Raw genomic sequence first — 23,188 nt, forward strand, 5'->3', positions numbered from 1 at the left:
AGCACCAACTTAACCAGCACCAACTTAACCAGCACAGACTTAACCAGCACAGACTTAACCAAAACCAGTTTAAGCAGTACAAACTTAACCAGCACCATCTTTAGCCAGCACCAACTTAACCAGCACCAACTTAACCAGCACCAACTTAACCAGCACCAACTTAACCAGCACAGACTTAACCAGCACCAACTTAACCAGCACAGACTTAACCAGCACCAACTTAACCAGCACCAACTTAACCAGCACAGACTTAACCAGCACCAACTTAACCAGCACAGACTTAACCAGCACAAACTTAACCAGCACAGACTTAACCAGCACCAACTTAACCAGCACAGACTTAGCCAGCACCAACTTATCCAGCACCAACTTAACCAGCACAGACTTAACCAGCACAGACTTAACCAGCACCAACTTAACCAGCACAGACTTAACCAGCACCGACTTAACCAGCACCAACTTAACCAGCACAGACTTAACCAGCACCAACTTAACCAGCACCAACTTAACCAGCACAGACTTAACCAGCACCGACTTAACCAGCACCAACTTAACCAGCACAGACTTAACCAGCACCAACTTAACCAGCACCAACTTAACCAGCACATACTTAACCAGCACCAGTTTAACCAGCACCAGTTTAACTAGCACCAGTTTAACCAGCACAGATCATATCAGCTGTAACTTTGTATTTATTTTTTATTTGTGTTTTAGGCGATCAACTGTTCAAACTGTGGAAGAGCCCTCAGTGATCTACAGCAGCGTCAAGTGAGTGACAGACCGTCATGAAGCCGGTGTTCAGACGTCAAATAAGGTTTTTTTATTTGTCTCTTTTTAAGTTGAATCATTTATTAATATAGATTACTTTGGTCATTCATATACTATATTGCTCTGGATTATATATCAGTATTTTTGGTATTCAGTTTTGGGCATAAGCTTACTAATCCAAATACTTAAGAGAGAAATAAAATCACAATCTGAACAATGTTGATCACATCTCATAAATCACACTCTCATCTGAAGTCAAGCCAAAGAATGTCATTTATACAATTATGTAAATACATTTATGCAGTTTGTAACTCGTTGCATATTAAATAATAAAGACTGTTTTGGCATAATCTAAAGAAAACAATCCAGTGATATCTGCACTGCTTATTACAATTAAAATGCATTAGTTGTTGTTGTTTTGTTTTCTGTATTTTATGAAGAATTCCCTCTTCAGGGTATAATTTGTATATTTTTTTAACTACGGCCAATGCCTCAATAAACCTGATTATAACACAGCTCTGTGTAATACTTGATCCTGATTGGTCAATTGTGCATCCCAGCAGTGTGTTATTCCCAGATAACAACCACAACATTGAATAACACACCGCTCATCCGGGTACTATGAGTTTTCTTGACCAGTACTACTTATATGCTTAACGTGTTACTCCGCTGTCGTTGACTCAAAACACTTCACCACCACGGGTTACTATGGAAGACTTCAAGGAGTTCACACATGAATGAAAAATATCCCATGATTAATCAAAAAAAGTCATCAAGTCATCCTATGTGTATATGACATTCTTCTTTAAGACGAATAAAGTTTTGGCCGATGTTAAAACCCTATGTTTTGCATTTTGTGACCGCTCCGTGTTGTGAGTCTCTCTGTGTCTGTCCAGGACGTTCATCTGATTGGTTCCTGCAGGCTGATTGCTGCTATATCCTGATTGGTCCACAGTCTCTTAAAAAGCTTGTCATCATTTCCTGTAGCCAGATTGATTGAGAGATCTTGTGTTTTGAGAGAGTTTTTGACCTATGTAATGCAGTAATTTTTTTGTGTGTTATAAAAGTTTGACTGTGTCAGGAATATTAGAAACTGGGAGTTTTGTTTGTTTGTTTGTTTGTTTAAATATGACACTGTTTGTAGTGATGGCCAAATGAGGCTTCCTGAACCACTGAGGCTTTCCAGCCCATTGGTTCACCAAAAGATTCATTTACCTGAAGCCTCATGAAACAGTGTGCTCCCTAGTGACACCTGCTGTGCAAAGCAATGCATCGCACACAAATCTATTCATCCTGAGCAACCAAATTACCATAGTATGGGCACACCCTTTTTCTTTTGCCTGTGTATTAATAAAGTATTTTACTCTTCTTGTATTAACCTATGTACACACAACTCACACAAACACACAACTTTGTGTTCAACTATTCAGTAGTTCTTTGGGTTAGTGATGACAGTGAATGCCCAGAATGATTGTAAATAAATTATTGTGAGTGCAGTGCTTATGGGACTGGAATTGTGGAACAGCAAACTGCAACAGGGATGGGAAAAGCTTTCCCTAATACAGTCTAGTCTTATAATAATATTAATAATAACACTAGGCCTACTACTAATATAGGCTATATATATAGGTATTACAACTAGATATAGGCTAATTTACTCTAATAATCTACTGAACTATGTATAATTTACTCTAATAATCTACTAAACTAAGTATAATAATATAATATAATATATAATACAGCTATGATATATAATGATATCGCTACTACATACAACCAACACCTCAACACCAATGCAAATGCCTACTGCAAACCCCACAAGAGGCGCGAGGTTTCGAACCACTTTTATCTGAAAGCGATACTCAGAATGAAGCAATGACGTATTCAGCAGAAAACGAGGCCTCGTTTGTCATCGTCACGTGATTTTCACGGAAACGATACAAGCCTCGAATCGGGGCTTCATCTGGAACGCCCCTTTTTGCTCGACACAAGCTCCGGAGCCTCGCTTCAGATGTCCCATCACTAACTGTTTGTATCAGAGGAACGTAACTAGTATATCTGACATTGATTTGGACTGCCCTTTTCAGTTTGTTTGCCTGGTTGTAAATATATTGTAAATACTGATTATTTGGAAAAGTACCATGATATTACGCACAGCGCCTGAAAATAGTCCTCAGCACGCTCCCTGTGCAAGCAGATTATCACGCTGGTTACGCTGATGAAAGTTAGCCTATTTTCAGGCGCTGCATAATATCATTGCGCCGCTGCACCCATAGTTTGACAGCAGAGTTCCTTGATTATTACGCAGGAATGAGAGTATAGTTCCTAGCTATATTGGTCTAGAAAATCACAAATTTTCATTTTCTGTCAGTCTCAGTACATGCTGTAACTACAGAAGAGCCCAGGTTTACATAGGAAAAATGTTGAAAGTTTTTAGTCATGTTTGTGCTACATGCACAATGGTCTAATCAGATTCAAGGATCTATGCTAAGCTACGCTAAAAGTGCTACTGCTAGATCCGGAGATCAGCTGAATGGATTCGAAAGTGGAGTGGAGTGTTCCTTTAAAATGTATGAATTTGAATTACATAAAATTGTTTCATCCATTTGGATTACAACAGCTTTTCATCCATTTGGCTTTAACAGAAACAAACTAATAAACTTAATGTGATTCATATTTGTCGTACGTAAATGAAATAGATACGTTTTTTGAAATAGTACACAGAAACATGCTCATGATAAATCCAGGTGTTTGGAACAAAATACAGAGCAGGACTTTTTATCTTCTGAACCTGGACTTTCCACCGGTGACATTTAGGGCCCTATCCTGCACCCGCGCAAAGCGCGCTTTTCCCTCCACAGAAGCACGTCGCTAAACTAGTGAATGAACTTGCGCTCCCTGGGCGGTTCAGCGCAAAAAAGGAGGCGTGTTCCGGCGCAAACAATCCCTGGAGCTATTTTGCTGTTCCATTAAACAATTGCGCCACTGACCAGAAAAAACCTGGTCTAAAGTCAGCGGCGCGTTGCGCGTTGTTCATTATGCTATTTTAAGGGCGCATGCTTGACCATAATGTATAGCGTGCACAACGCGCATACACTTTGCTCATGTAATCTACACAGATGCAACAGTTATTTTTGCAAATCATAAATTGTTACACTAAAAAAAATATTAACACATTTTGGTGTGCCACGAAGATGTGAAAAAATAGGCATAAATCTAGCTTACAAATTATTCAGGCTAATTGTAGTAATTAAGGATCAGACCTGTTTGCCCAATAGTGGCAAGACATATATGAATATAAGGACATCTGACCAATTGGTTTGTCTGTCAAGAACCAGGAAAAAAAAATCGACTGAAAAACTGAAAAAACTGTTTAACCGACGCTATTTCGGGTGGGTTTCTCCCATCCCCATACAACACAACTTCTCTGTCTTTCACTCCCTTACGAAAGGAAAATATATTTACCAATATATTACTTGAAATATATTTTAATATATTGTAAATATATGGAATAATATATTGATGGTGTTATAAAATATATTATATATTCATGTAATATATTGCAAAATATACAAATGATTGCCGCTTTCAATATATTGCAATATATTGAAAAATATAAATATTAATTCCCATATATGTGAATATATTGCCTAATGTATTGCATAAAATTTTCCGATATACTGCAATATATTTTTGTTTCGTAAGGGCTGCTCTTAAAGAACATCAGTCTCCTCGGCTGTGAACCGCTCCTGGCGTGCGCCTGGTAAATACGCCATAATAATAGCGATCCATAATGGAACTTGCGCAGCTGCTTTTAAAGGGAATGTTGGATGACGCTCTGATTGGTTTATTCACGTTACGCCCAAACCACACCTATGAATAATGAAGCTACTTCAGACCAACCCATTTTAGATTTGCGCCGGGCGCAAGAGCCATTTATCCCGCCGGGAAAATAGCAACAGCGCCGAGACCCGCCCACAAAGTTACTTGCGCTTCGCGCTTTGACACTTGCGTTTCAGATCGTTAAAATAGGGCCCTTAGTCAGTTTGGCTGAAAAAATCAATTGGTCAGATTCATACATTGAGCAATCCCTCCTGCTCTGGCCACACAGCCAGCACAGCCATGTGGAGCCAGATGGGTTTGATCTGGACTCTAACAGAAAGTTTTGTCCTCAGTTTACATGGAGGTCCCACATGGGTTAGCCCAGATGAAATGAACACTATTCAGTGTGCACACTACAGACAGTTCAATGTAACACTGCATCAGTTTATGGTAATAGGATTAATGAGATAATTAATTGAGTGATAACTGAACGTTCTTGACGTGATAATGAGCAGAATCACTGAAGGACAGAGAAACACAAGAACTACAACTGACTTCAGCCACAGCTTTAGATGAAATCAACTGAAGATAAAAGAAGACATTACATCTCTGAAGATCTCAGCAGAGGATTAGACATACACCAATCAGGCTTCAGTTTTCTGAAGGAAAAAAAAGGGTTTTCCCCATGAGTGTCAGTTACAGATGTAATACGAGTGAACCGTATTGAAAGGGAACATCAACTTTTAGCCTTCATAGTAAGTGTGAAATATCTATTAATATATGGTTGTGTAACTAGTCTCCTGTTTGAACCGCCCAGTCCAAGCTGGACTTGAACCCGGGTCTGCCGGCATGAGAGTTAGATGCTCTAACAATTATTAATTAATTATATTTAATAATAATTTGTTTCATTTATATAGCAATTTTCTAGGCACTCAAAGCTCTCTTTATCGAAGGACATCCTGGGATTTTTAATGATCACAGAGAGTCAGGACCTCGGTTTAACGTCTCATCTGAAGGACGGTGCTTTAAAAAAAAAAACAGTTGTAAAAATGTCAGTGTTAACCACAGTGTTATTTTCCACCACTGGGCTTTAAATATCAGTGTTAACCACACAAAGTCCATCAGCCTGAAGCTAAAAGAGCGTGTGTTAAACCGTCAGTCGTTCAGTTGCTGTTGATCTGATGAGCTTCAACACGGTAAGACAAACACACTCTTACTTAAATGAAAACTGATGATTATTTCTATAGATGAAGCTCATATAACACATGATTCCTGACATGAGAAATATCTTCTGTTCATCTAATGATCAGTTCATTCACACACACTGATGTTGAGCATTAATAATCTCCAGATGTGCAAAGATCTCACTAACACTAAGAGCTGTTTAGGGTGATGAACACACACTGTTTATGAGTATATGAGTGATGTTTAATGCTGTATTATAGATGTATTTTATGCTGATGTCGGTCAGAATGGCTCCTCCTCTTCCTCTGATCTTTCTGCTCATGATTCACGGTGAGTCTCTGTTACATTCACATTACAAACACTCTGTTTTATTTCATTTTATTGTCAAAGACCCCATAATGATGATTAATGATCAGTTTTCTGTGCTATATTGATGCGTTTCCTTTTGAATCAGGAAGTTTGAGTGAGAGATGTCAATGGGCTTGTCCGTTTTATAAATATCCAATAGTTTTTAGTGACGTCAGTTTTGAACATGAATTGCTAATTTTCTTCTTGCTAGTCAGTGTCCGGTGGTTTAGGGGAGGGGCTTTCTCACTCATCAGAGCATTTGATTGGTCAAACATCAGTCTATCGCCATCAATATTTTTGGCTTGTTTTCTTAGAAGATGATGTGAAAATATTGTAGAGGTGTATTTGTCAAAGGACTTGGTTAGGACTTTGTTAGCATTTAGAATATCCCAAACCTGATAGATATGAACAAGCAATAAAAATAAAATAAAAATGTAATGTCACTGAGCTTTTAAGTTATTTAAAAAAAAATCTTAATATGTCTCTTTGTTTATTTCTGCATTATCCTCCATCAAAGCTGATGAAGAAATTCCCACTGTGATCATGTATTTTTGTAAGATTCCCTTATAATACTAAGGTATAATGTGATGCTGTTTTCAAGTAGAAAAAATACAATGTATGTTCTTTTTCCAGATTTTTCATTAATTTCACATTTATTTGTGAAGCGCTTATTGTAATACACATTTGTTTCAAATCACCTTAAAGAAAATAAATGTGTCTACACTACAGATTAGAGTCCCCTCATGAAAAAGAAGTTTATTCAAGTGTGTCATCATAGATTAACTTTTTGTGCTCATGCTTAATCTGACTGTTATAATACTGCAGGATCTAATGCTTCAGTAACTCAGTGATTTCATGATGATTATAAAACCATAAACAGGACTAGCTTCCTATGCTACTGCAATTGTGATTTACAAACACACTGTCACAGCAGTCAAAAATGTAATAAAAGATATGATCTCAACTAATGAAAAAACTGTTCACCTTTATGGTGACTTCAGATGAAACACGTTAGAGTCAAACCTCTGTTAAAGGGGGTGATGAATTCGGAAATAAACTTTCCCTTGAGCTTTTGATACATAAAAGGTCATGGTATTATAAGATTATACTGCAAGTTTCAGAGCTGAAAACGTCCTTGTTAGTCAAAGAAAAGCTTTTATAGGCACCAGGACCAGAAAATGATCGTTCATTCTTTTGTCATAGCGCTACGAAACACACCTCTACAGCACGTGTAATTCAGTAGCCCCGCCCACCGACTCATGGAGCTGATGTGTCGATCACAAAACAGCAGAAATAAACATGATTAAGAACATAGCAAGATATTGTGGAAGAACACAGTCACTGCATAAGCTTCCTTCGGAACATAATATTAGGAATGTGTGATACTTCATTATTTTTAATGAAGTTCCAGCTCACGTGGGGAAGAAAGTTTGCTTCATTTCACCACAGAATCGTTTGTAAACAAGTCTCAAGTGCTAGTTTTGCTAGACACAACAAGTTGTGCTAGACACAACGCTGTGCCTTCTATATTGCATCCAACAGGAATGGTGCAACAAACTTATGTGAGTAAAACGTCTTTTTTATATGTAATGGTTCTAGTCCCGGGGCTGTACAAGACCAAAACGTACGCCCATCGGTAGAAATTCTGTCTTGATCTGGGTGTGAACGTGTGTGTGTGTGTGTGTGTGTGAGGTCACGGTTCGCGCTTATGTCGACCGATCGTGCGGGTGCGGGCAATGAAATACAATTGCGAGTGGATGAGAAATAAATCATTGTCTTTGTTTGATAAAGACAAGTTGCAGTTGCAGTTGCCGCTATAAAATAATCCCTCCCTCATGTGACCTGAACTGACAAAGGCATAGATATGAAGCTCATTAAATATGCAAATCTTCTCCAATCCTAGTCGTGGGCGTTTACTTCCACACTGTAAAAAATGATCGTGATTTTAACGGTCAAAGGTTGTAAAAATGCTACAGTTAAAAACTGTTATTTGGTTAACACAAAGTTTCCTTACTATATACGGTGAATAACTGCAATAGATCTAACCTTATGCCCGTGAAATTTACAGAAAAACAATGTAAAATCCCAAAAGAAAATTATAGAAAACCCAAAAGCATATATATTTTTTGTTTGAATCACAGTGACATTTTGTAAACTATTAAACAGAATATTTTGTTATATTTACAACATGTGATTATAATAACATTTTATTTGATAAAACTACAAATATTGGTATTAAAAACCTGTACGTTTTTTGAGAAAATACTGTAAAAACTAGTTTGTTAATTTGACATGCAAATATTGTTGACAATTAAAAAAATTTGTTAATCTTAAAAATGTAAGTCACTTTACACGTTTATGCATTAAAAAAATTTCTAAACATGTATTTGTATTGCATATAAATGTTCCATGCATTTGGATTATGTAATTTTAACAAACAAATTAATCAACTTACTAAGAATCACTATCTAAGAATCAGTAATAAAAATCTTATTTGTAAATAATTTATAAATGAAACGTTAAATGAACACTTCCTAGGGTTCATGTGTGTGCTCACTAATGAGTTAAAGTACTATTGAACCAGTGTTGACATTAATGAGATAATTAAGAGATGATTGAGCATTAATGATGAACACCTGATGATAATGAGCAGAATCACTGAAGGAAAGAGAAACACGAGAACTACAGCTGACTTCAGCCACAGCTTTAGATGAAATCAACTGAAGATAAAAGAAGACATTAAATCTCTGAAGATCTCAGCAGAGGATTAAACAACTCCACAAACAGCATTACCAGCTTCACACATTACTAACCAGACTGAATTTATTTCTGTGGATGTTGATGTTTTATTGAAAATAATAGTTTTATTTGAAGTCACCATGATGGTGAGCAGTGTTTGCTTTAGTTGGGCTCTTGACCCTTGACTCTCCAACATTAGTTTTCTGGCTGCTTTAACTGTGTTTATAAAGCACTTTAGTTACAGCATGGAAAGCCAAGAAAACACATGGTCAGATGATTTGTCTCTTTGTTCATGATTATATAATCATCATCTAGTGATCACTGGTCTTGTTCAGAGTCTAAGACTCTGTTTATGTGTTATTAATTTTGTTTAATCATAATAGTGGCCAGTTGATTCTATAGCATGAGCGCTGTCGTGGCAATCTAATATGCAGAATTTAAAATAAAATAGTGCACAAAAGGTTTTAATCTACGGCAATTATTAGACACAAACAGATATCAAGAATCAGTGTATGAATCTCAACAATGGTGACAATCAATGAAAAGCTGAATGCTGCAGTGCATGCTGGGTACCACCAATCAAAACTCTCCAATGAGTCCCAGCATGCATTGCGGCATGAATAAATTATGCTTCTGAATTGTGTTTTTTTTTTTTTTGTCACCATTGTAGAGATGCAAACACTGATTCTTGATGTCTGTGTTTGTCTAAATAATGCCATAGATTAAACCTTTTTTTGGTCCTGCAAGTTGTTTGATTGCCACAACAATGCATGAGTTTATAATGTAAACCACATGGCTTTTATTACACATACTACACAATTAACACATTACCTCCATAACCAGAGCATTAGAATCTGAATGAGTTTAGTGATTCAGCCACTACATGATGATTATATAATCATCATTAAAGAGCCAAATCACCTGGCCATGGTTTTTTGACTTTCCATGCCATAACAAAAGTGCTTTACAAACACAGTTAAAGCAGCCAGAAAACTAATGTTGGAGAGTCAAGGGTCAAGAGCCCAACTAAAGCAAACACTACTCACCATCATGGTGACTTCATATAAAACTATTATTTTAATTAAAACATAAATTACAACAATAAAATCAGTCTGGTTAGTAATGCATGAAGCTGGTAATGTTGTTTGTGGAGTTATTTAATCCTCTGATGGGATCTTCAGAGATTTAATGTCTTCTTTTATCTTCAGTTGATTTCATCTAAAGCTGTGGCTGAAGTCAGCTGTAGTTCTCGTGTTTCTCTTTCCTTCAGTGATTCTGCTCATTATCATCAGGTGTTCATCATTAATGTTCAATCATCAATTAATTATCTCATTAACTTCAACACTGCTTCAATGGTACTTTAACTCAGTAGTGAGCATACACATAAACACTAGGAAGTGTTAATTTAACATGGTTGTTTTTCTGTGTACTTTTACATAATTCCTAACTGTTTCATTTACGTATAACTGGCATATATTAATCATATTTAGTTTATTAATTTGTCTATGTAAAAATAATCCAAATGCATTGAAAATGTATATGCAGTTTACATACATAAATCTTATGCTTTACATTTTAATGTAATACTTACTGGTTTTCTATTTATTTTTAATATAAATGAAAAAAAAACCGTGCCTCCTCTAACCACAGACTTAATTTTGAATTTCATAGTGCGCATAGATTCATAATTCTCTGGTAACCACAGCTGCCAGCATTTTCCTGTAAAAATAACAGTTTTTTGTAGTTTTTTTTACAGTGTACACTGTAAAAAAGATCCCCATAAAATTTACGGTAAAAAACCGGCAGCTGTGGTTGCCAGAACTTTACCGTAAAAAATACGGCAGTTACGTTTAAGGTTTTACGCGACAGCAGCATATAATTTAAAGGTTTATAATGTAATAATTACGGTTAAAAAACATTTATTTTACAGTTCAAAACAGTATAATTTAAAGGTTTATACATTTTAAAGTAAAATACCGTTAAATTTACAATTTTTCGAAGTGAAAAAGAACAGGTCATTGTGTAATTAACAGTGAAAAAACGTAAATTGACATTCCCAGAATTCCCCACGTGACACTTCGCATTTGATGCATTTTCATTAAATTAACTGTTTCTTCTTAGTTTTTTCTAATCACTTATGTACATTAAGGTTTTATGTTACATCTAATGTTGTTAAATTAATGTTTATTGCATTTTTAAAACATCATGTGTGTTACCATGATGGTGTTTGGTGTTTAGTGTTTGTGTGTGCACCTTCTATATGTTAATATTGTCCCTCCAAAAGCTGCGTGTGATGAGCTTTGATTCATCATGTGATTCTCATCACCACTATAATTGGTGATTGTCAAATTATATAAAAGGAAAATAACAGATATTAGCATTTCAATTGTTTCAATTGAAAGTTGGTCATTTAATATTTCGGTTCAATATTTTTTTTTTACCATTATTGTTTTATAGTGCACTGTGTACACATAATTATTTCTATATAAACTTTCAAATTATAGGGTTTTTAACTGTAAAATAAACCAGTTTTAACCGTAATTACCGCATTATAAACCTTTAAATTATATGCTGTTGTCCCGTAAAACCTAAAACGTTACTGCCGTATTTTTTACGGAAAAGTTCTGGCAACCAGAGCTGCCGGTTTTTTACCGTAAATTTGATGGGTATTTTTTTACAGTGCAAGTCTCCAGTGACATGCCCATCAAAACCCAGCGTTCAGAAGACTCAAAACCAGTGTATAAAAATAGCATATTACTTATTAGTTATGATGTTTTTGAATGTTAAAACCACATGAACGTCATTAGTTGACCTCAGACAACAGTATAAAAAAAGAAAAAAGCCAGTTCATGACAGCTTTAATTGTCAATAAGAGCTTCTGTAGACATGTGACATAAATAAAGTCAGTCTGGTTAGTAATGTGTGAAGCTGGTAATGCTGTTTGTGGAGTTTTTTTAATCCTCTGCTGAGATCTTCAGATAATTAATGTCTTCTTTTATCTTCAGCTGATTTAATCTAAAGTTGTGGCTTCAGTTAAAGTTCTTGTGCCAGATGTGGCCCAGATCAATATTCCACATGTGCCAGATGTGGGCCCGATCAGTATTCCACATGTACCAGATGTGGGCCAGATCAGTATTCCACATGAGCCAGATGTGGGCCAGATCAATATTCCACATGTGCCAGATGTGGGCCCGATCAGTATTCCACATGTACCAGATGTGGGCCAGATCAGTATTCCACATGATCCAGATGTGGGCCCGATCAGTATTCCACATGAGCCAGATGTGGGCCAGATCAGTATTCCACATGTGCCAGATGTGGGCCCGATCAGTATTCCACATGTACCAGATGTGGGCCAGATCAGTATTCCACATGAGCCAGATGTGGGCCAGATCAGTATTCTACATGTGCCAGATGTGGGCCAGATCAGCATTCCACATGTACCAGATGTGGGCCAGATCAGTATTCCACATGTGCCAGATGTGGGCCAGATCAGCATTCCACATGTACCAGATGTGGGCCAGATCAGCATTCCACATGTGCCAGATGTGGGCCAGATCAGTATTCCACATGTGCCAGATGTGGGCCAGATCAGTATTCCACATGTGCCAGATGTGGGCCAGATCAGTATTCCACATGTGCCAGATGTGGGCCAGATCAGTATTCCACATGTGCCAGATGTGGGCCAGATCAGCATTCCACATGTACCAGATGTGGGCCAGATCAGTATTCCACATGAGCCAGATGTGGGCCCGATCAGTATTCCACATGAGCCAGATGTGGGCCCGATCAGTATTCCACATGTGCCAGATGTGGGCCAGATCAGCATTCCACATGTACCAGATGTGGGCCAGATCAGTATTCCACATGAGCCAGATGTGGGCCCGATCAGTATTCCACATGTCAATCAATCATCAAGCAACTTTATTTATACAGCGCTTTTACAATGACGATTGTTTCAAAGCAGCTTCACAGTGTTAGACAGGACAATATTGCAACAAAATCTGATTTGGCTTTACAGTCGTTCTGGAGAAAACAGTGATGTTATCAGCTTATTTTAATTTAATAGAGTGACAGCGTTGGCAAATCAGTATCAGGACAGAGGAGCCTCTTAAAGAAGAAGTTACAGGTCTGTGAGAGCCAGAAATCTTGCTTTTTTGTAGCTGACCAAATACTTATGTTCCACCATAATTTCCAAATAAATTCTTTAAAAATCAGACAATGTGATTTTCTGGATGTTTTTTTCTCATTCTGTCTTTCATAGTTGAAGTGTACCTATGATGTAAATGACAGGCCTCTCTCATCTTTTTAAGTGGAAGAACTTGCACAATTGGTGGCTGACTAAATACTTTTTTGCCCCTCTGTATCTTGAAGTATATGTTGTAACTCCAACAGTTCACTGAACTGAGACATTTTTTGCAGAGAGGACTGAAGAGAACTCACGAACAGCTGATGTACTGAGTACGCGTGTTTATTACTGAACACACAGCGGTTCTCGAGTTAACAGTACTCCAATCCGAACTGAGAAGTGTTTTTTTCTAACATGAAAAGTTTTTGAATTTATTTCATCTGCCGGGATGATAGAAATGACGTCATTACGTGAGGATGTAGGAGAACCGGTGATCCTTTTTTTTTTTTTTTAACACATTCTTTGAAACAAACTGTCCGAAAGAATTGGTTCGTGGAAAACAACCAAACTTCCCATCACTACTTGCTAGTCAGTGTCCGGTGGTTTAGGGGAGGGACTTTCTCACTCACCAGAGCATTTGATTGGACAAACATCAGTGTATTTCCATCATATTTTTTTCAGAAAATGTGGAGATATTGTTGAGGTTTATGTGTCAAAAGACTGTTTGCTAGCATATAGAAGATCACAGAGCTGATATATTAACTAAAAGCCAACAACATTATAGAGTCTTTAAATCAACATTGATTATTTTCTTTATAGTTGTGTGTTTGATTATTTGATAGAGCTGTTGTTCGTGACTGACGTCTGTTTTCTCACTTCTGTTTCTGTGTTTATTTCTGCAACATCCTCCATCAAAGCTCATGAAGTAATGAGATCATTTATCACTCAATAGATTCTGAGAAGATGAGCTTATATTTCCTGTCATGAGTCGCTGTAAAAATATGAAGTTCCCTTTCAGGGAACTCGAGTTGCGTCGAAACGCTGTGAGAACGCCTCTGCGTTAATGCGTCGTGAAGCGCGTGTAGAACCATTCCATCGGAAAATCGATCGATCGTCGGCGGGATGACGTCATCGACCGGAAGCTATAAAGCGTCCGTGAAAACAAACAGCAACTAGCTTCTGTGCCTTCAGCAAGCGATCTGTGTGAACCTGTCTGTCTATTTGGTGTTTTTGTCTGTCTATATACAAGAGTTTTTCCACCCTTTTGTTAAATATTGCTATTAACAAAAAAAGAGAAAATAAAATAGATAGAGAAATGGTGAGTGATAGCAGCAATTTCAAGAGGTGTGTTCATCCCTGCCCATGCTACATCACGGGTGGGGATACACACTCTCTGTGTGTTGCCTGCTCGGGAGCGCAGCATGCCCAGGCAGCCCTCGAGGGGGCTGCTTGCGAGCATTGTGAAAAGCTACCATTAAGAACGCTGCGCTCCCGCCGGGCACTCTTTAAGGAGGGTGCCAGGGCTCGTGTTCCCCGTGGCTCTGGTCCCGCTGCTGCCGAGGCAGAGCGGAGGCTGCAGTCGTGGGGATCACAATTGGACGTTGCAGAGGGGTTAGAGACGGGCGCTGCCTTATCTCTGCCCTCACCTGCACCGTCCAGCGGCTCTTCCCTGGGGATGGAAGCACGCACGGTGGTTTCTTCCCCCCCGAGAGAGTCGCCGGTGCTTCAACTATCCAGCTCCGAGGAGGTGGACGTTGAAAGCATCGAGACTGAAGATTCGCCACTTCAGTCCCCTGCAAGCGAGGAGCTCGTTGAGGTTTTGACGCGAGCAGTGGCCAGACTGAACATCGACTGGCCCACTGAGAGATCTGAGGCAGGAAGAAAGCATTGTAGCAAACTAGACGAAAGATTCCTGCCTTCTCACGCTTCAGAGCCTCAACGGCGGAGCCTGCCGTTCTTACATGACTTGCACACTGAGGTGGCAAGATCATGGAGGAGACCGGCATCTTATCGTGTGTTCAGCCCGCAGACTTCAGTCTACAGCAACATCGCTGGGCTGAAACAGTACGGTTATGGGGCGATGCCAAAGGTTGAAGAGACGCTTGCGAGCCATCTCTCGCCTTCCTCGGCATTGTCCCTGAAGGCCCCGACTTTGCCCACCAGACCCTTAAAGACAATGTCGGCATTGGTGGGCAAAGCGTACTCGGCAGCAGGTCAGGCTGCCGCATGCCTGCACACGATGGCTATCGTGCAGGCGTATCAGGCTGACCTGCTGAGGGATCTGGATAGTAGTGATGTTGTGGGGGGAGATATTGTAACCGAGCTTAGAACATCTGCTGATTTAGCTCTCCGGGCCACCAAGGAGACGGCCAGATGTGTTGGCCGCTCTATGACAGCCCTGGTGGCCACGGAGAGGCATTTTTGGCTCAACCCCACAGACATCAAGGAGAGGGAGAAAAGCTTTATGCTTGACGCGCCGCTTTCTCCTGGTGGCCTCTTCGGTGATGCAGTTCACACTGTCACCGAGAGGTTCCAGGAGTCGAAAAAGCAAGCTGCGGCGCTGAAGCAGTTTCTTCCTCTCCGGGTCCAGGTCCCTGGGGCTGCTGCTGACACCAAGCAGCCCAAACCGAGTACAAGCTCCTCGCACAGGGCTCAACAAAAACAGAGCGTCGCTCTCAGGTGAGGCCTTCTAGGGGCCGGGCTGATCTGAGGACAGTCCTGATCGCCAAGAAGGCCTCGTCTAAGCGTTCCTGACGCCAGAAGCGTCATGACGCTGAGGGTGGTTCCCCCCGTAGGTACCCGTTTCCCTGCGGCACCCTCTGGGGGCCGCGCTGCCAACCCCGCCGCAATGCCGGGGCGCAGTCGGTCTCCACGGGCCACCCGAGGGTGGTCCACGCCCCTCCTCGGGGGGCTCCCGAGCAGTCAAGTCAGTTGTTCCCTGCCATTTCACCGCTTCAGGGCGCTGTGCTTGCTGTTCAAAGTACACCAGAGGCCAGCCTCGAGAGGCTGGTTCCCTTAGTAGATTTTCTAGACGAATAGAAACATCTATCAAATATATTTCGTTGGGTCCTGCAGATAATCGAAAGGGGGTACGCCATTCAATTCAAAAGGCGGCCACCTCCTTTCAGCGGTGTCCTACCTACAGAGGTGGGCCCGGAGCAGGCTCTGGGGATGGCACAGGAAGTAGAGACACTACTGCGAAAGGGGGCTATAGAGAGGGTTCCTCCTCCCGGCAGGGAGTCTGGGTTTTACAGCCGTTACTTCATCGTGCCAAAGAAGGATGGGGGCTTACGCCCGATATTAGATCTGCGTCTACTAAATCGCTCAGTGGCCAAGCTCAGGTTCAAGATGCTCACACTCAGACAGTTTGTATCGCAGATCAGATCGGGGGATTGGTTTGTCACCATAGATCTCAAAGACGCGTATTTTCATGTCTCCATCCTTCAACATCACAGGAAGTTCCTGAGGTTTGCCTTCGGGGGAGAGGCATACCAATATCGGGTGCTTCCCTTCGGTCTAGCACTGTGACCCCGCACATTCACCAAGTGTGTGGATGCAGCTCTGGCGCCGTTGCGTCTGCAGGGCGTCCGCATACTGAATTATATCGACGATTGGCTGATTCTAGCGCCTACAGAACAGATGGCGGTTCAGCATCGAGATGCTGTTCTCGCACACATGTCAAAATTGGGGTTGAGGCTGAACGCCAAGAAGAGTGAGCTTTCTCCGGCTCAGAGAACCACTTTTCTAGGTGTGAACTGGGATTCGGTAATTATGCGGGCACAATTATCGCCGACACGCATAACATCGATCCTGGCAGCAGTCAAAGAACAGAAGCTAGACCGGGCCGTCACTGTGAAACAGTTCCAGAAACTGTTAGTTCTCATGGCAGCAGCGTCCAACGTAATACCTTTTGGCCTATTGAACCTGAGGCCGCTACAGTGGTGGCTCAAAACAAAAGGATTCTCCCCGAGGGGAAATCCGCTCCGCACGATCAAAGTCACACGGCGATGCCTACGTGCTCTGGTCATGTGGAAAAACCCGGGGTTTCTATCTCAGGGTCCCGTGTTGGGGGCTCATGTTCGTCGCGTAACGCTAACGACAGATGCCTCTCTCACAGGCTGGGGTGCGACCATGAGTGGCCGCTCATCCCAGGGTCTATGGCAGGAACATCAGCGGCACTGGCACATAAATCGGCTAGAGATGCTCGCAGTGTTTCTTGCATTGAAACAGTTTCTGCCCGACCTCAGGGGCCATCATGTGTTAGTCAGGACAGACAACACATCGGTGGTCGCCTATATAAATCACCAGGGGGGTCTGAGGTCCCGTCCATTTGACAAATTGGCACGCCGGATCCTCCTGTGGGCCCAGGGGAAATTGCTGTCCATCAGAGCAGTATATATCCCAGGGGTCCTAAATCAGGAAGCAGACAGCCTGTCGAGGCAGGGGCCGAGGCCCGGGGAGTGGAGACTCCACCCCGAGGTGGTGGAGCTCCTATGGAAGGTATATGGGAAAGCAGAGATACACCTACACTCTAAAAAATGACCGTGATTTTAACGGTGTAAGGTTGTAATATTCTACGGTTAAAAACTGTTATTTGGTAAACAGAAAGTTTCCGTAGGAGAGGTTCCGTACTATATACGGTGAATAACTGTAATAGATCTAACCTTATGCCTGTAACATTTACAAAAAAACAATGTAAAATCCCAACAGAATATTATTAGAACCCCAAAAACATATATTTTTTGTTTAAATCACAATGAACTTTTGTAAACTGTTAAACAGAATATTGTGTTATATTTACAACAACATGTGATTATAAACAAATTTGTTTGTTAAACCTACAAATATTGGTATCAACAACAGAGAAATACTGTAATACTTTAAAATCTATTTTGTTAATTTGATATCTAAATATTGTAAAAACTTATGTTTTAGTCAGTTGTTCTTAGAAATGTAAGTAATTTTACAAGTTTATGCACTTAAAAAATGTCTAAACATGTATTTGAATTGCATATAAATGTTCCATGCATTTTGATTATGTAATTTTGACAAACAAATTAATAAACTTAATGAAAATCTTATTTGTAAATCAAACATAAATGAAACAGGTAAGATTCTCAGATGAGAAGCTCACTACTGAGTTAAAGTACTATTGAACCAGTGTTGACGTTAATGAGATAATTAAGAGCCGATTGAACATTAATGATGAACACCTGATGATAACAATCAGAATCACTGAAGGAAAGAGAAACACGAGAACTACAACTGACTTCAGCCACAGCTTTAGATGAAATCAACTGAAGATAAAAGAAGACATTAAATCTCTGAAGATCTCATCAGAGGATTAAACAACTCCACAAACAGCAATACCAGCTTCACACATTACTAAGCAGACTGACTTTATTTGTGTAATTTATGTTTTAATGAAAATAATAGGTTTATTTGAAGTCACCATGATGGTGAGTAGTGTTTGCTTTAGTTGGGCTCTTGCCCCTCGACTCGCCAACATTAGTTTTCTGGCTGCTTTAACTGTGTTTATTGCACTATTGTTATGGCATGGAAAGCAAAGCTAAAACATGGCCAGGTGATTTGGCTCTTTGTTCATGATGCTATAATCATCATCTAGTGATCACTGATCTTATTCAGAGTCTAAGGTCCTTGTTGTGTGTGTTAATTTTGTTTTATTCATAATAGTGGCCAACTAGCATTTCGTTCTACAGCATGAGTTTCAGCAATGTTGTGGCAATCTAATAATATGCAGAGCTAAAAAAATAAAATAGAAAAGTGTGCAAAAGGTTTTAATCTATGGCAATTATTAGACACAAACATATATCAAGAATCAGTGTATAAATCTCAACAATGGTGACAATCAATGAAAAGCTTCATGCTGCAGTGCATGCTGGGTACCACCAATCAAAACTCTCCCATGGGTCCCAGCATGCATTGCGGCATGAATAAATTATCCATCTGAATTGACAAATTTTCTTTGATTCTTACAACTTGTTTTTTTTTACTTTTGCTGTTTTTCTTGTGACGTTTTATAGTAGCTTGTTTCATGTTAAGAGTAGATGTTTATCTGATTTTTTTTTTGCTTGTCACCATTGTAGAGACACATACACTGATTCTTGATGTCTGTGTGTGTCTAAATTATGCTGTAGTTTAAAACTTTTTTTATAAACCTGCATATTGTTTGATTACAACAATCATACTGGCTATCATACTGCAAACCACATGGATATTTTTACACATACGGCTAATCACCTTTATAACCAGAGCATTAGAATCTGAATGAGCTCAGGGATTCAACCACTACATGACGATTATTTAATCATCACTAAAGAGCCAAATCACCAGGCCATGTTTCTTTCTTGGCTTTCCATGCTATAACAAAAGTGCTTTACAAACACAGTTAAAGCAGCCAGAAAACTAATGTGAAAGAGATAAGGGTCAAGAGCCCAACTAAAGAAAACACTGTTCACCATCATGGTTATCATCAGGTGTTCACCACTAATGCTCAATCATCACTTAATTATCTCATTAACATCAACACTGCTTCAATGGTACTTTAACTCAGTAGTGAGCACACACATGAACACCGGGAAGTGGTAATTTAACATGAGCATTTTTCGGTGTGCTTTTCCATAATTCTTAACTGTTTAATTTACGTATAACTGGCATATATCAATCACATTCAGTTTATTAATACAATTACACAAATCTTACCCGTTTAATCTGTGTATACTTAGAAATATGAATCACATTAAGTTTATTATTTTGTTTATGTAAAAAAAATCCAAATCCATTGAAAATTTATATGCAATATAAATACATAAATCTTATGCTTTTTGTTTCCTTTTTTCTTTTAGTCTTTACATTTTGATGTAATACTTACTGGTTTTATATTTATATTTATGTAAAAATAAAAAAAAAGTGCCTCCTCTAACCACGCCTATTTTTGAATTTCATAGTGTGCATAGTTTCATAATTCTCTGGTAACGGCAGCTGCCAGCGTTTTCCCGTAAAAACAACAGTTTTTCCCCATAAAATTTACGGTAAAAAACCGGCAGCTGTGGTTGCCAGAACTTTACCGTAAAAAATACGGCAGTTACGTTTTAGGTTTTACGGGACAGGACCATATAATTTAAAGGTTTATACTGTAATTATTACGGTTAAAAACCATTTATTTTACAGGTTAAAACTGTATAATTTACAAATGTTATACATTTTATTTTATTTAACAGTAAAACACCGTTAAATTTACAGTTTTTCGAAGTGAAAAAGAACAGGTCATTGTGTAATTAACAGTGAAAAACCGTAAATTGACATTCCCAGAATTCCCCACGTGACACTTCGCATTTGATGCATTTTCATTGAATTAACTATGTTTCTTCTTAGTTTTTTCTAATCACTTATGTACATTAAGGTTTTATTTTACATCTAATGTTGTTAAATTAATGTTTATTGGATTTTTAAAAAGCCATGTCTGTTACCATGATGGTGTTTGGTGTTTAGTGTTTGTGTGTGCTCCTTCTATGTGTTAATATTGTCTCTCCAATAGCTGTGTGTGATGAGCTTTGATTCATCATGTGATTCTCATCACCACTGTAATTGGTGGCTGTCAATCTATATCAAAGGTACATAACAGATATTAGCATTTCAATAAGTTGGTAAATTAATATTATTTCAGTTAAATATTTTTTTACCGTAATTGTTTATAGTGCACTGTGTACATATAAGTATTACAATATAAACTTTCAAATTATATGGTTTTGAACTGTAAAATAAACAGTTTTTAGCCGTAATTACCACATTATAAACCTTTAAATTATATGCTGCTGTCCCATAAAATCTAAAACGTTACTGCTGTATTTTTTATGGTAAAGTTCCGGCAACCACAGCTGCCGTTTTTTGACCATAAATTTGATGGGTATTTTTTTACAATGTACAGTTTTGAATGGTAAAATAAACGGTTTTCAACCGTGATTATTACATTATAAACCTTTAAATTATATGTTGTTGCCCCGTAAAAACTAAAACGTAACTGCCGTATTTTTTACGGTATAATTCTGGCAACCACAGCTGCCGGTTTTTTACCGTAAATTTTACGGGGATTTTTTTTACAGTGTATTTGCTTCGGCTGAGAATTCTCACTGTCCTCAGTGGTTCTCTCTGTCCCATCCAGCCCCGCTGGGGTTGGATGCCATGGTACAGGAGTGGCCGAGGCTGCCCCTTTATGCCTTCCCCCTGATTGTCTTGCTTCCAGGAGTTCTGGAGAGGGTACGTCGGGACGGGGCCCAAGTACTTCTAGTGGCTCCGTACTGGCCGACCAGAATTTGGTTTTCGGACCTGATATCTCTCCTGGAAGGCTCTCCGATGGAGATTCCGACCAGGAGGGATCTACTCTCTCAGGCGGGCGGGAGATTCCTGCACCCACGCCCAGAGTTGTGGAAACTGTGGGCCTGGCCTCTGAGGGGGCCAGGCTCATAGAGGAGGGTCTCTCGGCCGAGGTCGTTGAGACCATCCTTCACTCCAGAGCTCCGTCCACGAGGAAGCTGTACGCTTTGAAATGGAAACTTTTCTCAGCATGGTGCAGAGAACGCCAGTGGGACCCAGTTAACTGCCCGGTTGGTACAGTGCTAGAGTTTCTGCAGGCAAGGTTCTCGGCAGGGTTGTCCCCCTCCACAATAAAGGTGTTTGTGGCGGCCTTGGGTGCCTTCCACGTCCCTTTGGGTGGAGTGTCTTTGGGAAGACACCCTCTTATTACACGTTTCCTCCGTGGTACCTTAAGGTTGAGGCCGGTTATGCACGCTAGGGTCCCGGCATGGGACTTGGCCATTGTTTTGCGGGGCTTGTCTGAGCCTCCGTTTGAACCCTTAGAGGAGGTTTCAGAGAAGTTCCTCACCTTGAAAACTATCTTTCTTTTGGCCACACTGTAAAAAAATACCCATCAAATTTACGGTAAAAAACCGGCAGCTCTGGTTGCCAGAACTTTTCCGTAAAAAATACGGCAGTAACGTTTTAGGTTTTACGGGACAACAGCATATAATTTAAAGGTTTATAATGCGGTAATTACGGTTAAAACTGGTTTATTTTACAGTTAAAAACCCTATAATTTGAAAGTTTATATAGAAATAATTATGTGTACACAGTGCACTATAAAACAATAATGGTAAAAAAAAAATATTGAACCGAAATATTAAATGACCAACTTTCAATTGAAACAATTGAAATGCTAATATCTGTTATTTTCCTTTTATATAATTTGACAATCACCAATTATAGTGGTGATGAGAATCACATGATGAATCAAAGCTCATCACACGCAGCTTTTGGAGGGACAATATTAACATATAGAAGGTGCACACACAAACACTAAACACCAAACACCATCATGGTAACACACATGATGTTTTAAAAATGCAATAAACATTAATTTAACAACATTAGATGTAACATAAAACCTTAATGTACATAAGTGATTAGAAAAAACTAAGAAGAAACAGTTAATTTAATGAAAATGCATCAAATGCGAAGTGTCACGTGGGGAATTCTGGGAATGTCAATTTACGTTTTTTCACTGTTAATTACACAATGACCTGTTCTTTTTCACTTCGAAAAATTGTAAATTTAACGGTATTTTACTTTAAAATGTATAAACCTTTAAATTATACTGTTTTGAACTGTAAAATAAATGTTTTTTAACCGTAATTATTACATTATAAACCTTTAAATTATATGCTGCTGTCGCGTAAAACCTTAAACGTAACTGCCGTATTTTTTACGGTAAAGTTCTGGCAACCACAGCTGCCGGTTTTTTACCGTAAATTTTATGGGGATCTTTTTTACAGTGTACACTGTAAAAAAAACTACAAAAAACTGTTATTTTTACAGGAAAATGCTGGCAGCTGTGGTTACCAGAGAATTATGAATCTATGCGCACTATGAAATTCAAAATTAAGTCTGTGGTTAGAGGAGGCACGGTTTTTTTTTCATTTATATTAAAAATAAATAGAAAACCAGTAAGTATTACATTAAAATGTAAAGCATAAGATTTATGTATGTAAACTGCATATACATTTTCAATGCATTTGGATTATTTTTACATAGACAAATTAATAAACTAAATATGATTAATATATGCCAGTTATACGTAAATGAAACAGTTAGGAATTATGTAAAAGTACACAGAAAAACAAC

The 23,188-nt window shown here is 39.1% G+C and overlaps 1 protein-coding gene across 1 annotated transcript; it reads left to right on the forward strand.

The window, feature by feature from the left end:
- The first annotated feature begins 6,062 nt into the window (after positions 1-6,062).
- Positions 6,063-12,812, forward strand: LOC137073742 (uncharacterized). Its single transcript, XM_067442450.1, has 3 exons — positions 6,063-6,105; positions 11,896-12,423; positions 12,508-12,812. The coding sequence occupies exons 1-3, from the start codon at positions 6,063-6,065 to the stop codon at positions 12,810-12,812; spliced, it is 876 nt and encodes a 291-aa protein (XP_067298551.1).
- The last annotated feature ends 10,376 nt before the right edge of the window (positions 12,813-23,188 follow it).

The sequence above is a fragment of the Pseudorasbora parva genome, chromosome 4 (genome assembly GCF_024679245.1).
Source record: "Pseudorasbora parva isolate DD20220531a chromosome 4, ASM2467924v1, whole genome shotgun sequence".
Classification (NCBI taxonomy): Eukaryota; Metazoa; Chordata; class Actinopteri; order Cypriniformes; family Gobionidae; genus Pseudorasbora; species Pseudorasbora parva.

What these genes read in the sequence shown, in the direction of transcription:
- LOC137073742 (XM_067442450.1), top strand. Translation starts at nt 6,063, where the DNA reads ATGGCTCCTCCTCTTCCTCTGATCTTTCTGCTCATGATTCACG. An exon ending in CTTTCTGCTCATGATTCACG is followed by an intron (nt 6,106 to 11,895) that starts GTGAGTCTCTGT and finishes TTGTGGCTTCAG; the next exon opens with TTAAAGTTCTTGTGCCAGAT. An exon ending in GCCAGATGTGGGCCAGATCA is followed by an intron (nt 12,424 to 12,507) that starts GTATTCCACATG and finishes CACATGTGCCAG; the next exon opens with ATGTGGGCCAGATCAGTATT.